Source organism: Salvelinus alpinus, chromosome 31 (genome assembly GCF_045679555.1).
Source record: "Salvelinus alpinus chromosome 31, SLU_Salpinus.1, whole genome shotgun sequence".
Classification (NCBI taxonomy): Eukaryota; Metazoa; Chordata; class Actinopteri; order Salmoniformes; family Salmonidae; genus Salvelinus; species Salvelinus alpinus.
The window spans coordinates 827,650-845,133 of NC_092116.1; the positions used below are offsets into that span (position 1 = coordinate 827,650).

A 17,484-nucleotide genomic window follows, 5' to 3' on the forward strand; every position below is an offset into this window, starting at 1 on the left:
TGCTCAACAGCAATCACTAACTCAGAGGCTGCTGCCTACATTGACACCCAAACACTGGCCACTTTAAACAATGTCACACTAAATAATGCCTCTGTTTACATTACTTTTATCACATGTATTTTACACCTTGTCTATGTTCTCGGCCATATACTTATATGTACATATTCACACCTTTAGATATGTGTATTAGGTAGTTGGGGAATTGATAGATAATACTACACTGTCGGAACTAGCATTGCTACACACTAAAATTAGCATGAGTTAATTGAAATGCATTCCAGGTGACCACCTCACGAATCTGGTTGAGAGAATGCTAGGAGTGTACAAAGCTGTAAAGGCAAAGGGTGGCTACTTTGAAGAATCTCAATATAGTTTGATTTGTTTAAGATATGATTCCATAATTGACTATTCCACAATGTAGAAAATATTATAACTGAAAACCCTGGAATAAGTAGGTGTGTTAAAACTTGCCTGGTACTGTTGATATAGTATTTTTAGCCTGTAGAAGCTGATGGGATCCTCCTCTTTTTAATAGAAGCCATCAGGCTGTTCTCACCCAATTGCATAGCTTATAGAAATGTTGGCCAACATGAACTCATGAAGTGATTTAGATTTTCAAATTACATTTGCAATGATGTCAGAGTGATTAGAGGGACAATAGAGTGCTGAGTACCAGGCAGTTAACAAGTGTGGTAGACTACTAATGACCATCACCAGCATCAGAGCTTGGAGAAGCCCAATTACTCCATGGTCACGTGGTATTTCATTGCCTTATTGTCCTGTAACCGCCAATGTAGTGGTAATACAGTCACCATAACAGTCCTACTTCCTCTATTTCCCAGAAATGGATTGGTTCAGATATCCTGAACAATTTATCGCACCAACAATAAAGTAATTCAACCATTTAATCTGTTTATATGGGATGTGAATCAGTTCCTGTAGTACAGTAAAGACAACTGTCAATCATTTCAACGTCTTCTTTCCAACATCTTCATTCCAACGCCTTTCACCTACAATTACAGACATAACATTAACATCCAGAATCAGCTGCAAAGTAGTAACATTTAGTGAATGAGTATGTATATACACCTTGGTGGAACAGTTGCTAGCAGTTGATTGGAGCAGTGCCTGGTGGAGTCTCAGTACCCTGGATCTTCTGTCCGGTACTGGTCACACACCAACAGTAACCTACCAGAAATAGACATGTTCCATAAACAATAGACATATTACACTAACACATTGAAGTGTCACATTCAACTGAATTGGAGAATTTAGTGTGTATGTGCGTCCGTGTTCACCTGCAGAGCCCCAACATTGCTTAGGGGTGTATTGTCCTGCGGCGTCACACGTTGGGATGTAGGCTCCAATTGGGCCATGTGTCGCGGCATCTCTAGCACGCTCACATGGGGTCTTGGGTCGTATCGTAGCATCTGGACACAGGTAACAAACATTGTAATGTGGACAAAATGTATGGACATAATATACATTGCTGGACATACAGTCCAGAATCTTGGTTTGCGTCCCATTTGGGACCCTACTCCCCCTAGTCAGAAGTAGTTTATACGGATTAGGGTTCCACTTCAGAAGTAACCTACGTACTAACTAGCTAAATACTGAAATTCTGCTACTTTTTTAAAAGCCCTATGCAGGCAAAATTCCATTTCTGTCTTTTGTATAACAGCTGATGAAACGAAGACTGAAAGTGGGGGTAAATTGTATCAGTGTTATTTCCTGATAGTTGCTAGACAATCCAATCATACATCCAGTTGAATGTATGAAACAGTTCATATCAGAATACCTCAGGCCAGCATCTAGACACCAATATACATCTCTGGAACTAGAGGAGTGGCAGGTAGACTAGCAGTTAGAGATTTGGGTCAGTAACTGAAAGGTTGCTAGTTTTTATCCCTGAGATGACAAGTTGAAATATCTGTCTGTGCCCTTGAGCAAAACAAAACCTTAAATTCTCCAGTGTCACAGTTGATAATGGCTGCCCTCTCAGAGGGTGTCCAAGGGACAACGGGTTATGAAAAGAAACATTAATACCTACGTGTGTGTGAATAGGACAGAGCAACACCCACTAATGTTTTATTAAAATGTTGGTGAGTAAGTGTGAGGTATGTCACTCTTACCTCCCAGAGCAAAAGCTGTGCTGACAAGCAGAATGATGGTCAATATCGCCATTGTGATAGTCTCCTGAGAGAGAAAGAGAGCATTTTAAATCTGGAATGGCTGTTGGTACTAGAGGAGAGGTTATAGAAACCCTGTGTTAAGTACCAAACTTAAACAACGGCTGAGGCAGCATTTCCTACACCCAGTCCAGAGGACCCCAAGAACGGGCAACACGGCACTACTAAGCTATTGCCAAAACTCCGGTATCATCTCTTCAACCACATACGATAGATAAGCCTGGCACACAGGAATATGGATCCTTTCCAAATGGCTCCTCATTCCGTTTGTAGTGAACCACCTTTGACGAAGGCCCACAGTGCACTGCATAGGGAATCATCCTAGATCTAGTCAGAGACTACCAATTTACTGCAAAGGTAACTGTTAGTCTATGCTCTTAATTTCAGGGGGGGGGGGGTGTCACTCCACAAAATGGGGACCTATATAGTGCACTACATTTGACAGGGGACACATAGATTAAGGTGCCATTTAAAGGGGCAGCTAGTCTATTAAATAATGTCACAATCTCACCTTCTGCACTCTTCCAAGGGATTCACTGGTTGTCTCTCTGTTGTCTGTGAGTTATGGTCTACTTCTTCCACCTCTCCTTTTAAAGGACCTGTCACAGGTGTGACTATTTGCCTCATTAACCCAATGAGAGTTCCGATGTCGGCAATTATCCAGTGGTGTAAAGAACTAAAGTAAAACTATGTGAAAGAACTACTCAAGTCATTTTTGGGGGTATCTTTACTTTACTATTAATATATTCGACATCTTTCACTTCACTACATTCCTAAAGAAAATAATGTACTTTTTACTCCATACATTTTCCCTGACACCCAAAAGTACTCGTTCGATTTTGAATGATTAGCAGCACAGAAAAATTGTCTGATTCACACACTTATCAAGAGAACATCCCTGGTCATCCCTACTGCCTTTGATCTGGCACACTCACTAAACACAAATGCTTCGTTTGTAAATTATGTCTGAGTGTTGGAGTGTGACACTGGCTATCCGTAATCAAATAAAAAAACACGAAAATGGTACCATCTGGTTTGCTTAATATAATGAATTTGAAATGATTTATACTTTTGCTACTTAAGTATATTTTATCAATTACATTTAATTTTGATACTTCAGTATATTTAAAACCGAATACATTTAGACTACTCAAGTAATATTTTACTAGGTGACTTTCACTTTTACTTGAGTCATTTTCTATGAAGGTTTCTTCATAGGCAGTGAAGAGAGTAGTAGAGGAAGATGGGTCCAGTTTCGAGGGATCCTGAGAGGCTCCCCGTGAGTATGCCGAGGCCAATAGAGAGTGATAGGAATAACACGTGTTTCAGTAAGGTTGGTTTCTTAGCATTCATAGCCATGGTTATCAACTGTACCGCAGAAATGGAACATAAATCACAGAAAATAGATGTTGTGGTGGTAGCTGCAGAGAACTCCTTGGGTTATGAGATTTTACTGCAAAAGAGTGACAAGGTGTGATGAATGATAGTGTCCTGTTTTCCCAGGCTGCCGGCCTGCTTTAGGACAAAGCCCAAGCAGTAGTACTCAGCTCACGTGCTAGGACACAGCCCACGCGGGTACTAGTAAGCCTACGCAGTAGTTCTCAGCTAACGCACTAGGACTCAGTCCACCCAATAGGACTCAGCCAACCCCATAGTATGATTATGCATTTAATGCTTTTGTTATAAAATTATATTTTTGGGGTGAAAATGATCTTCCCCAAACGTCAAACTCATGCGCTGCATGTGCATGCCAGTTAAGCTCTACACTCATTGTAAAGAGGTTATTTGGCCACTTTAGTTGTAATACAAATGTAGCCAGGTGGTTAAATGGCATAGTTGTATTCATTTATATCCACTAGATGGCACTGTCCCTTTAAGAGATTCATAAATAAGGTGTGCAAGCAGTTATGGGATTGTACATGCGCAGCGTGTAAGAGTAAGCAATTACACTGGAGGGCTACTGAAATCCATCATGGGTCCAACGTTACTTTGGATTGACATGGGGATGTTAGCTTCTTGCTAGCTGAATACCAGTGCTCCCAGAGACACGTTGTGGAGTTAATCATTACAATATTTAAAGCTGCTGTATGGGTGAGAATCTACTGTTCCATGTGGGGTTAGGGTATCACGTGGACAGTGTGTTTAAAGCAGAGCCACTTCTCAGATTGTTTTTATGCACTTTACCAACAGATGTATTTCACTTGATTGTGATTTAGACTGAATATGACATCATGGTGACTTCCTCTTGTGGTGATTTCCCTTCTACATGATCCTTTTTTATATATAAGCTTCGACAGTACAAACAACCCCAAATAATGTTTTGTCCTGTGCTGGGTTGACTTTCGCCAGGCTACACAAACCTTATCAAAACATATAGGCCTATTGGCTAGGCTACATGAGGTGTGGCACTATGATTTGAAAAAGTTGCAAAAAAAAGTTATGCATTGCTTCTTGCCTTACACTGGGCATCATTCACAAGTGATGGGCTAATATTGTCACCCATCAGACTATTCTTGATTTAATCTTGTCTTTACATGTACTAAATAATATTTGTGACATTTGTTTTGATTTAGAAAGGACAATTATCTTGCACCTGACTCGAATCGGGCAGGGGAAAAATACATTTAATCTATGCACTTAAATAGCGAATGGAGGATTATTTTCCATTGTTTCATTTTCATGCCAACCAGGTAGGCTATACTCCTTTGAGATACTTGAGATACTTCAAAGTTGCCTTGATGACAGCTTTGCACGCTCTTGGCATTCTCTCAACCAGCTTCACCTGGAATGCTTTTCCAACAGTCTTGAAGGAGTTCCCACATATGCTGAGCACTTGTTGGTTGCTTTTCGTAACTCTGTGGTCCAACTCACTGAGACTGCACTCGTGGAGGTGGTAAATTACCTTTTAATGGTGTCAGACCATGGTTCTTCCTCTGTCCTCGTGTTCCTCTGTAGCAGTTTAACTTTAGTCCGTCCCCTCTGCACACATCAACAACAGTCACCCACGAAGGATCGTTACCCATCGCTCCATAAAAGCCGCGGCCCTTGCAGAGCAAGGGGAACCACTACTTCAAGGTCTCAAAGCGAGTGACGTCACCGATTGAAACGCTATTAGCGCGCACCACCGCTAACTAGCTAGCCATTTCACATCGGTTACACTCACCCCCCTTTCGACCTCCTCCTTTTCTGCAGCAACCAGTGATCCGGGTCAACAGCATCAATGTAACAGTTTAACTTTAGTCCGTCCACTCGCGCGAACCAGATCTGCATCAGAAATAGAACTGACTTCTATTTTAGCCCTTTGCTATGCAGATGCTCGTTGGCGCGCCCAAGCAGTGTGGGTGCAATAATTGAATAATATAGATTTCTAAATTCATTTTGGTGTAGTCCGCCTGTTAGTCGTGATAATGCTTTAAATCCATCAATGCAAATAACTGACAGTTTCGAAACCGAATACATGTGGATCACATTTTAGGGTTGCGGTATGATTCTATGGAAGGCTTGGCAACAGAGTGCACCTGTTGCAGCAAGCCCAGGCACAACTGGAGGTGCGCTTATGGAGCGGGCACACCATAAATAAGCCTGTCTGTAACACAGAACCCAAACCAGCTGCGCACGTGCACCATCGCGCATACATTTATTTTGTCCCCCCCACACCAAACGAGACTATATCAATAGGTTAAGGCTACAATATCCTTTCATAGTGTTTATATCAGTACAACAACATAGGTCTATCAGATAGCGGACGTTTCAGGGGCATAGGACCTACCTTTTCTGGAGATACAGGATAATCAAGTTTCAGTTATGACATCACTTGTTTACAATATTAGTCAATATGCCTACTATGTCAAAAAGTGCGGGCAAAGAAGAAGAAAATGTGAGTAGGCCTAGGATAATGCTTTGTTCGTTCTTCATATTAATGTCGCTTCACATTTGTATAATTCTAAAGATGGATGATGAAAGTCTATGAGATGAATATGTAGCCTACAGAATCAGTCATCGTGTAGGCCTATGGTTAGTTGACTACTTTAAGAATAGTTTAACAATGTAAATGGATCAAACAAATTTGTTTTAGATATGAGCTTGATTCAACATTTTTCATGTAAAGTGAATTGGCAAAAGGTGGAATTATTGCAAACCAAGTGACAGGGATGGGGTCTACTATCAAAACCCCACGTCTAAAAAGTTTTGTCATGATTGTCTCTGTCTTTGTAGGGGTTACAGGAAGCCCCAGAGAGGACATTCCCTGTATTCTTCAGAGGAAAACTAGGGGAGAAGGTTAGTGTGATAGTATGACATTCCAAATGATCTGAGATCCTCATTTTCTTTCAAATTAAATGTTACCTAATTATATATTTTTAATTACTTCCTTCCCATTTCCAGTCCTAATTCCACAACCATTCCCACTGTAGTATCCATTGCCCTGACATTGAAGTTTTTTAAAACACAATCCACAGCTCCATCAGGAGACCCCCGGGTTTGACCTGTTGGACCCCAACAGAGTCAAAGATGTTAGTTATAACTGCCTCCACGACAAACACCTGAAGTGGTTTTTCCGCCATCCGGAAAGGAAGAAGCGGCTGGTGAAGTCAAGGCCTCATCACCTCAAATGAGAAGGCATGGCAAACCTCCTTTTCCTTACCAAAATCTAAAAGTGACACTTATATGGAACTGAGAAAATTGGATAGGTGTAAGCAATATGATGGCTAGGTGAAATGTTTGCCATTTTGCTTAGTTTACACAAATCCAAATCTACAAGTGCATATGGTCATTGTTAGTGCAGGTTGAAAAAGTGGTCATTGTTAGTGCAGGTTGAAAAAGAGAATGTGTTCTTAATGTCTTATCAATCAATATTGGGGTAGGGGTTAGAGGTTGATTTGGGATTGGGTGTTTGTACACATGAACTTCCTCTAAAAATGTCTCTTTTGTGGCTCCTCCCTTTCAGGTGCTGTGTACGTGTAAAGAGTACAATCGCTACAGTATCTACATCAAGTCAGTTCAGTTGCTGTGGGAGAAGCAGTGCTGTGCCCAGCAGGTTAGAGTGGTCTACTTTCTAGATGCACAATTATAAAAACACAAAAGCTATATTGTAAGACACACCTTTCCATGCGTTTTATTTCAACTGTGTATGTAACTTGCTGCCGCTCATGGATCGGGAAAGGGTTTTCTGATGAAGTGACAAGACCAGGAAATACTTGCAAGGTTGCAAATTAATCTTTCTCTCTCTCTCTCTCAGAAAATGCTTTTGAAGCAGTTCCTAGTCTTGCAGCAGCAAGGGGAGGTTCCGTCCCACATCTCACTGACGGATATTAGAGAATGGCTCATTGCCAAGGGTAGAAACTACTTCAAGAACACGTGAGTGTTATTAGAATCTTTTACCCAAATTTGTTAAAAAAACATAAGCAACGGTGTGGAATAACGTTGACCTCCTATCTAGCAATAACTTAAGAAATAGATATGGTGGACAGTTTGAGTTGTAGAAAAATGAAAATCATGTTTTATGTTCCCTTGTATGTGAAGGTTTCAGAGTGAAATGGAAGAGGAGAAGAACCTTTACTTGGCCGAACTGGCTTGGGATGTGAAACGACGCTTCAGGCTTGAGGAGCTGGAAAGAGAAGTCTGCAGGGAGCTGCGCCTGGAGCGCCGAATCCGCTGGTCGGTGATTGGACAGGTAAGGATGGAACAGCGGCACTCCTAGGGCTGATATCAACTCATAGTTGCTTAAGCAGCAGTAGGACCTCAGTGTTTCTGTTGGTATCTTCATCCATTTGCCTCTCTCTCTCACCCGTCTCTCTTAGCCTAGTAGCCTTATGGGAGATTGGAGACCCCTGGGCATGGAGACACACACACCTCTGGGAATGGACTCTCCCTTCAGACACTACACCTCCTCGATGGACACTCTTTCCAGTCAGATCTCGATTGAGAACCTCGAGGTTGCTAGGCTACATACTGCCAGACCACATATTGCCAGACCACAAACTACCAGATCACGTTCTGCCAGACCACCAACTGAAAGACCTAGCAGTAACTCTGATCACTCTGGAACCTTGTCTACTGTGATGACCTGCTCACCACATTCAGCTAGCCCGTCAGTGGTTGGTCATTTTGGTCATGAACATGTTCCCAGCTTTCACTCTTTGGGGGCTGTAGACATATTACTGCTTCCCTGTCTCCCATCTCCTGGGAAATCCATATCCAAGTACAGTGCCAAGAAAAAGTATGTGAACCCTTTGGAATTACCTGGACTTCTGCGTAAATTGGTCATAAAATGTTATCTGATCTTCATCTAAGTCACAACAATAGACAAACACAGTCTGCTTAAACTAATAACACACAAACAATTATACTTTTTCATGTCTTTATTGAGCACACCGTGTAAACATTCACAGTGCAGGGTGGTAAAAGTACACTCAGCAAAAAAAGAAACGTCCCTTTTTCAGGACCCTGTCTTTCAAAGATAATACGTATAAATCCAAATAACTTCACAGATCTTCATTGTAAAGGGTATAAACACTGTTTCCCATGCTTGTTCAATGAACCATAAACAATTAATGAACATGCATCTGTGGAACGGTCGTTAAGACACTAACAGCTTACAGACGATAGGCAATTAAGGTCACAGTTATGAAAACTTAGGAAACTAAAGAGGCCTTTCTACTGACTCTGAAAAACACCCAAAGAAAAATGCCCAGGGTCCCTGCTCATCTGCGTGAACGTTCCTTAGGCATGCTTCAAGGAGGCATGAGGACTGCAGATGTGGCCAGGGCAATAAATTGCAATGTCCGTACTGTGAGACACCTAAGACAGCGCTACAGGGAGACAGGACGTACAGCTGATCGTCCTCGCAGTGGCAGACCTCGTGTAACAACACCTGCACAGGATCGGTACATCCGAACATCACACCTGCGGGACAGGCACAGGATGGCAACAACAACTGCCCGAGTTACACCAGGAACGCACAATCCCTCCATCAGTGCTCAGACTGTCCGCAATAGGCTGAGAGAGGCTGGACTGAGGGCTTGTAGGACTGTTGTAAGGAAACCGGCAACAACGTCGCCAATGGGCACAAACCCACCATCGCTGGACCAGACAGGACTGTCAAAAAGTGCTCTTCACTGACGAGTCATGGTTTTGTTTCACCAGGGGTGATGGTCGGATTCGCGTTTATCGTCGAAGGAATGAGCGGTACACCGAGGCCTGTACTCTGGAGCGGGATCGATTTGGAGGTGGAGGGTCCGTCATGGTCTTGGGCGGTGTGTCACAGCATCATCGGACTGAGCTTGTTGTCATTGCAGGCAGTCTCAACGCTGTGCGTTACAGGGAAGACATCCTCCTCCCTCATGTGGTACCCTTCCTGCAGGCTCATCCTGACATGACCCTCCAGCATGACAATGCCACCAGCCATACTGCTCGTTCTGTGCGAGATTTCCTGCAGGACAGGAATGTCCATGTTCTGCCATGGCCAGCAAAGAGCCCGTATCTCAATCCCATTGAGCACGTCTGGGACCTGTTGGATTGGAGGGTGAGGGCTAGGGCCATCCCCCCTCCAGAAATTTCCGGGAACTTGCAGGTGCCTTGGTGGAAGAGTGGGGTAACATCTCACAGCAAGAACGGGCAAATCTGGTGCAGTCCATGAGGAGGAGATGCACTGCAGTACTTAATGCAGCTGGTGGCCACACCAGATTCTGACTGTTACTTTTGAACCCCCCCTTTGTTCAGGGACACATTATTCCATTTCTTTTAGCCACATGTTCAGTTTATGTCTCAGTTGTTCAATCTTGTATGTTCATACAATTATTTACACATGTTATGTTTACTGAAAATTAACACAGTTGACAATGAGAGGACGTTTCTTTTTTTGCTGAGTTTATGTGAACCCTTGGTTTTAATAAATGGTTGACCCTACTTTGGCAGCAATAACCTCAACGTTTTCTGTTGTTGCAGATCAGACCTGCGCAACGCTCAGGAGGAATTTTATACCATTCCTCTTTACAAAACTATTTCAGTTTAGCAATATTCTTGGGATGTCTGGTGTGAACCGCCTCTTGAGGCCCTGCCACAGCATTTCAATCGGGTTGAGGTCAGTACTCTGACTGGGCCACTCCAGAAGGCATATTTTCTTCTGTTGCAGCCATTCTGTGGTTTGGGTCGTTGTCCTGTTGCATCACCCAACTTCTGTTGAGCTTCAATTGCCGAACAGCCTTACATTCTCCTGCAAAATGTCTTGATAAACTTGGCAATTCATTTTTCCATCGATGATAGCTAGCTGTCCAGACCCTGAGGCAGCAAAGCAGCTCCAAACCATGATATGATGCTCCCTTCACCATACTTTACAGTTGGGATGAGGTGTTGATATTTTTTTTTCTCCACACAGTGTTGTGTGTTCCTTTCAAAAAACTCAACTTTAGTTTCATCTCTCCACAGAATATTTTGCCAGTAGCGCTGTGGAACATCCAGATGCTCTTTTTCGAACTTCAAACGTGCAGCAATGTTTTTATTTTGACAATTGGTGGCTTCTTCTGTGGTGTCCTCCCATGAACACCATTCTTGTTTAGTGTTTTACGTATCGTAGACTCGTCAACAGAGATGTTAGGATGTTCCAGAGATTTCTTTAAGTCTTCAGCTAACACTCTAAGATTCTTCTTAACCTCATTGAGCATTCTGCGCTGTGCTCTTGCAGTCATCTTTGCAGGACGGCCACTCCTAGGGAGAGTAGCAACAGTGCTGAACTTTCTCCATTTATATACAATTTGTCTAACCGTGGAGTGATGAACATCAAGGCTTTTAGAGATACTTTTGTAACCCTTTCCAGCTTTATGCAAGTCAACAATTCTTAATCTTGGGTCTTCTGAGACCTCTTTTGTTTGAGACATGGTTCACATCAGGCAATGCTTCTTGTGAATAGCAAACTGAGTGTTTTTTTAGGGCAGCTCTAACCAACATCTCCAACATCTCCAATCTCCAACATCTCTAATCTGGTCTCAATGATTGTACTCCAGGTTAGCTGACTCCAATTAGCTTTTGGAGAAGTCATTAGCCTAGGGGTTCACATACTTTTTTCAACTTACACTGTGAATGTTTAAATGATGTATTCAGTATAGACAAGAAAAATACAATAATTTGTGTGTTATTAGTTTAAGCAGAATGTGTTAATCTGTTGTTGTTATTTAGATGAAGATTAAATCTAATTTTATTGCCACTGTATTTGGATGATATGATGTGATATGCGTTTGTCACTTTGGTAAATGTAAAAAGTCTAGATGAGGAAGATGATTAAGTTGCAACAATGGAGACCACACATTTGATATAGAGTAATTACACACAAAAAAATGAAAGGTATACTTTACTTAAAAAAAACATTTTTTGATATGGATTAACATGTGTTTTGATTTCTAACATACTGTAAATCTTAATCAATTCTGTTGATGTACTTTTCTGTGGTCATATATACAGATTACTGTTAGGGACTTGCTGCTAATGATTGGACACATAACTAGCTCAGTATTGGAGGAGGTAAATAGCATCCTGATCCCTGCCTTGGTTGACCTTATAAGGCTGAGAGCTTCAGAAAGTGCTGCAGAGAGTATGCTCCCCATCAGCAAAGACACCAACGAAGATTCAACCCAGGGCTCTGTCAGCTGTACCTCCCTACTCTCCAAAGTCAATGTGATCTGTCTCACTCAGAGTCCTGACAGTAGGTCCTCCCCAATCTCCATTGATGAACCAGTCACTGCTGTCCAGACTTATTGTAGCAGCAGTTCTCTGTCCAGTGAGGAACGAGCACACTTTTCCTCCAGTCAGATCTCTACTAAAAACCTCCTGGCTGCTAGGCCACGTTCTACCAGGCCCCAATCTGCCATGCCCCAATCTGCTAAACCACCACCTGCTAAACCACACCACCTGCTAAACCACAATCTGCTAAACCACCACCTGCTAAACCACAATCTGCTAAACCACAATCTGCTAAACCACTAAACCACAATCTGCTAAACCAACACCTGCTAAACCACCACCTGCTAAACCACCACCTGCTAAACCACAATCTGCTAAACCACAATCTGATAAACCACCACCTGCTAAACTACAATCTGCTAAACCACCACCTGCTAAACTACAATCTGATAAACCACAATCTACTAAACCACCTACTGCCACTGACTACTCTGGAACCTTATCTGCTGTGGTAGGTCGTGGGCATGTCATCCCTGTCAAACTGACCTTGGCCCCTTTCTCCTCCTTACTCTCCAGCGAAGAGATCAACACCAACCTCCCCTCCAGCAGCCTCCCCTCCTCGTGCTCCATCAAGCTTTTAGACAGAATGAGTGACATTCCTTGCTCCCTGGCTGTGAGCTCTATTTCAACTGTTCCTGGACCTGACTCTAGCAGCAGCCCTATGCGGGAGAATCAATTTGCTACTAAGGTCTCGTCGATCTGCCTCAGCCAAGATAGAAATGGCCAAGGAGGGAGTGTGACACCTCCAGCCCCTTTGGATGTTTCCCTCCCCTCCATTATTGAGCGGGCTGGCGGACTTGTATGTTCCATCATCTCCCAGTCTTTAGCAATTGTGGAGGCGCGGTCAAGTGTGAACGGTGAGGAGGGCTCTCCATCTCCCACCACAGTCTCCCATTCTCCTACAAGGGTGTTTGTCAGCCACTTAAGGAGTAGCCCACTAGGTGAGGACCTTGTAGATTCAACACTTGCGGATGTTATCTCTGTCCTGAAAATGGAGGGGATTCTTTCCTCCTCTCCGACTTTGAACGAGGAGCTGCTTGATCTCTCCTCCAGTTGTTCTTCGTCATCCAGCGAAACAGTGCAATGTGTGTCTGTTGGCCCTCTTGGCAGTGGGTCGGAGACGTCCTTCAAACTTCTTGGGGGTCGTACTCTGAGTATCGCCACCCCAACGGCCCATGTTATCACAGAAGACTTAGAAGTCTACAGTGATGAGATCATTGACGAAATCCTTATTATAATGAGGACCAAAAAAGATGATGACAGTGGAAGTGACGTCTCTGGTGCATCAACACCATGCAACACACCAGCACCACAGAGCCGGTCCTCTTCTGCACTGAGGGGAGTGCTTCCCCATGACAGGAGGATACTCAGCACAACACTGCTTGGAATCCAGAACACACTAGACAGTGAGAACCTCTCAACTTTGACCAGAGTTCTGACACCTTTGACCTCAGAGAAAGCTACACTGACACCTGCTGTTCTGAAGATCAGAAGGGAGATGTCTAAGGAAGTGGCCACCGAACTCCAGAGTTTATTGATCAAGGAACCCCTTACTGGCACCCAGACACCATCCAATGGACATGTTTGCACTTCTGGTTCTGCCCCAAGGGAAGCTGTGTGGGACATCCTGAGGAAAACCAAAGAGGAGGCTTCCAACAAAAGCCTGAATAATATTTCCTCTGTTAATTTGGATGAGCGGCTCACAGACTCCATTGCAGATGCCTTATATCCAAAGTTGCATGACACATTGGAGTCCAAGAGAGAGCTGCAGTCTTCTTATTACAGCTCCCAGATCAGCTGCAGCCTCAGCCCCTTCAAAGTCACTGCTGTCCAGACTTATTGTAGCAGCAGTTCTCTCTCCAGCCTAGAGCCTAGAGCTCCAGGAGTTCACTGACCCACTATCTGAGTCAGTATTGTGTCTCCTGGATAGGACATTTGGAGATAAAGCTCAGAACTTAAAGACAGGCGGGGGTGTTTTACAATATGTCACAGACCCACCCTATAAGAAGCTTTTGATTGGACCCCACACCAACAACATCAATGTGGTTGTGCACACGATTGCAGTGGAGGAGTTGCCTGTTGAGGGTTGTATTGCGCAAAGTGAGGCAATTCATGGCCTTCACAAGAAGCAAAAGTTACCTTCCAGCACCAGTGACAGAGGGAATGAGACCCCGAGCCCTACTAATTGCCTACTGGAGGGTGTAGTGGACAAACTGGTACGGAAGATGCTATTTCAGGGCCTTGACATCCCTGAGGTACCCATGAACGACAGCCGCTCGGAGAACTTTCAGCTACAGTATGAGCTGGTTGCAAAGCTTTGTCCTCTGATGGTAAGGACAATCATGGCTACAACCATAGCCAATCAACCACCTACTTTTCAAGAAGCAGGGATGTCTTCCGAGAACATCCATGTAAAAGAGCTGTGTGAGGCAGGTATCAAACCTCTCAAAGAGAACAATGTACCCGATGACTCTGAGACAAACATCATGGTCAGAGGGGCTTTGAGTGAAATTGAATCCTGTATGATTGAGACCTCCGACAGGACTCTCCCAGTCTACATTCCACACCAGAGGTGGTTGTAGACCTGATCACCAAGCTGCTTCATGGGTATGAGCTTCACTCAGAGGACTTTGCATCACCTGTGTCATCCCCAACACCAACTCTCTCTGATGTGGCAATGGACATGGTGGTTTCTGTCCTTCGGAACATGTCCGATTCCCCAGACGTTACCTCAGCATTGGAAATGACCAAGGATCTCAAGACGCCGTATTCCCGCCCATCAAGTGCAAGGATTGTAAGTGCCCTCTGCAGAGAGCTGAAGGAGCACATGGGCTCTCCTGACGCTCTGATGCGAGCTTTGAGCCGCGGCAGCGGGGAGACGACAACAGCCATTGCGAGGGCAGTCACCAGGGAAGTCAACCGTCTGGGTTCAATCGTACCCAAAGTCTCTGTCCGGCCGCTTTCTTCAGACATCTGCCTAAGGACAGACCAGGACAAGGTCATGGTTAAGAGCCGATGTGGCTCGGCTGAGGCGAAGGCATCCCAACCGGTGTATATTATTGTTCATGTAGAGGCGGTGATGGATATCATTGTCCGGCTGCTGTCTCTGATTGTTCCTCGGACCCAGGATAAACTGGCCAGCTGGACCCTAGTTGAGGATGTGACCAACAAGCTGTCCAGTGCTCTGTGGGTGAGGGTGACTAACAGGTGGAGGGAAGCAAATGTCTGCCTGAAGGCAACAGACATCTTTCAGTTGGTGCTGTCTGTGCATAGAAAGTTGATGCAACGCTATGGCACAGAGGAAGCCCTACAGAAGATAGTGTGCCACAAGGCACCCAAGCTGCACAAGGACATTGTCTGTCTTGTCACGAACGGAATTATGAATGCACCATCCAAACTTCAAGGAACCAAAAATCTGGAATCTACTCTCAACTTGAAAGAATTGACAGCCTTGTTTAATGAAATGACAACCCGTCAATCTTTGAATAAGAAAGCTGAGCAGAGCAGCATCAAGACTGAGATTGAACAGCCGGAGTGGTCCACTGTGGAACAAGTGACATCCGGTTCCACCAGCTTCATTAGGGAGCTAATATTAGAAGAAGTCCTGATGAAGCTTGTCAAGAAAATATGCCGTGTGCCAAAAAGGACCAACAAGCGTCAGCGCATCCAGATCAGTGATCTGGTGACTGAGCTGATCCGATTGTTCGATGATGAGGTGGCCAAATATCTGATTGAGGAAATGGAAAGCCAGCAAAAAAGTTTCAATTCTAAGATGACATCGAAGCTGGCAGATGCCATCTACACTGACCTTGGGAAGGTCAAGCGTTTGAAACGCTCCTTGAAAATTGACGATATATTTGAGGATCAGGAGATGCTTTCCATTGTCTCTGACATTGTTTCCCACAAGCTACTGGCCATCTTGAAACCCTCAGTGCCCAACCCATATGACCGCGAGACCTCAGACCTTGAAGACTCATGCAGTGATGATGTGGAGGATGCGGAATCTGAGGGGGTGTATTATGCCACCGGCAGAAAGGTAAGACAAGCTCAGATTACTCTTGAATGGTCATTGGTTGTGCTTTTTGATATCGGCACCAGTAAGTATAGTTGTATAATTATAGGAATATGTAAAGGAAGTGAGATTGAAGTTTAATTGTGCATCCTTGAATTCTGATCACAGTCCAACATGAGCGTCGTCCTTACAGACACTACAGACCAGCCAGAGATGTACATTGCGGTGGATTCTCCACCTATGAGTGAGTATTCCTGGGGGGAAATGTTCTTATGGGACAATTATATATAAAGAAGTATAAAGAAGTAATAAATTATTGTTTTATCAGACAATTGTCCATCTGAAATTCTTACATATTTTCATCTTCTTGGCAGTTAAATTATCCAAGATGAGGAAAGGCATCCGGGGCTTCTTCTGGGGAGTCCAGAAGGCCTGGAAACGCTTGGTCACCTGCAAGTCCTCTGGGTCCTCTGATGGGTAGCCTGGATGAGGTGCAGCCCATGTCAGTTGCTTTTGCCAGGCTACATCTGAGGAGGACACCACAACTGGCCTCAATACAACATTTTTATTTTTGTTGTTCATTTCTGTTTTCATTTTGAGTCCCCTAATGCTGCTATATTTGAACCAGGCTGCCAGTGGACTAGCTTACCATTAGTTTATACTCCTTAAGGAAGATCCACTATAGGCTACTCAACACCAAAATTCCATCTGGGTCTTTTGATCCCTTATTAGCTCCTACTCCTGTAACTAGGAATGTGATCTTCTAAAAGTCATTCAGACATCTACAGCTTCTACTTTGATTTGGAAGATAAGCTAAGAAGCCCAACCAATTGACTAGATGTGCTGTACATCTGATGCCCTCTCCCTATTGTAATCATTGATCCACGTCCATTGCAGCCTCTACATTTGATGTAGATATATAGCCTAAATTAAAGAATTACAAGGAGGGTAGGCCGACAGCAGCTTCTACTCTTACGATTAGGAAAGTGGTGCTAAACTTTTTGGGCTTTGAGGAACTATGTATTTTATTTTTCAATCACTTACATCCTTTTTAATGGTTGTTTTAATAAAGCATTTGTATTTTGATTAATATTGTATCTTTCATAATTTTTAATTTTAATTTAGGTATTCATTTGATGACATGGGACTAAAGCGTAGTTTATACCCTACATACGTACACAAGAAATAACTACAAGCAGCTACACAACAAACACTCTACTCACAAAATGCTAATCCTGCGTTCTTGTGTTACACACGAAGGGTATGAACTAGGCTTAGTCATTTTATGACTTCCAAAAGGGTATATAATGGTATCCATAGTGCAGTATTAAGATATTCATTATGGAGCTTTATATTATAGTAGAAATAATGTAAGTGAATTGATGTATGTCAACTTGATGGCGATATTTGCTTGCTCAACAAAAGCTATATTGGTGTTAAACGGTCTGAAGTTGCATAACATTCACATATTTATTTAATTGGCACAGCCCTGAAAGAGTTAGAAAAGGTCTCAAGATGGCAACAAATATATTCTATCAGAAAATTGAATCG

General features: G+C 43.4%; 2 protein-coding genes across 2 annotated transcripts; one reads left to right on the forward strand and one right to left on the reverse strand.

Annotated features, from left to right (window-relative positions):
• Positions 1 to 891: 891 nt before the first annotated feature.
• On the reverse strand, positions 892 to 2,900 carry LOC139560966 (equistatin-like). The gene is made up of 5 exons (XM_071377723.1): positions 2,701 to 2,900; positions 2,133 to 2,196; positions 1,299 to 1,430; positions 1,090 to 1,188; positions 892 to 1,010 (listed from the first exon to the last, which is right to left on the reverse strand). Exons 2-4 carry the CDS (start codon positions 2,182 to 2,184, stop codon positions 1,106 to 1,108), a joined length of 267 nt encoding a protein of 88 aa, XP_071233824.1. The 5' UTR covers positions 2,185 to 2,196; positions 2,701 to 2,900; the 3' UTR covers positions 892 to 1,010; positions 1,090 to 1,105.
• Positions 2,901 to 14,937: 12,037 nt separating this feature from the next.
• Positions 14,938 to 17,019, forward strand: LOC139561496 (uncharacterized). Its single transcript, XM_071378637.1, has 3 exons — positions 14,938 to 15,957; positions 16,102 to 16,177; positions 16,308 to 17,019. The coding sequence occupies exons 1-3, from the start codon at positions 15,001 to 15,003 to the stop codon at positions 16,412 to 16,414; spliced, it is 1,140 nt and encodes a 379-aa protein (XP_071234738.1). The 5' UTR covers positions 14,938 to 15,000; the 3' UTR covers positions 16,415 to 17,019.
• The last annotated feature ends 465 nt before the right edge of the window (positions 17,020 to 17,484 follow it).

Coding starts and splice junctions, on each gene's coding strand:
- LOC139560966 (XM_071377723.1), bottom strand. CDS start 2,184: ATGGCGATATTGACCATCATTCTGCTTGTCAGCACAGCTTTTGCTCTG. Junction 1,431..2,132: donor CACAGCTTTTGCTCTGGGAG/GTAAGAGTGACA, acceptor ACCTGTGTCCAG/ATGCTACGATACGACCCAAG. Junction 1,189..1,298: donor GCAATGTTGGGGCTCTGCAG/GTGAACACGGAC, acceptor TATTTCTGGTAG/GTTACTGTTGGTGTGTGACC.
- LOC139561496 (XM_071378637.1), top strand. CDS start 15,001: ATGGATATCATTGTCCGGCTGCTGTCTCTGATTGTTCCTCGGACCCAG. Junction 15,958..16,101: donor ATTATGCCACCGGCAGAAAG/GTAAGACAAGCT, acceptor TTCTGATCACAG/TCCAACATGAGCGTCGTCCT. Junction 16,178..16,307: donor GGTGGATTCTCCACCTATGA/GTGAGTATTCCT, acceptor TCTTCTTGGCAG/TTAAATTATCCAAGATGAGG.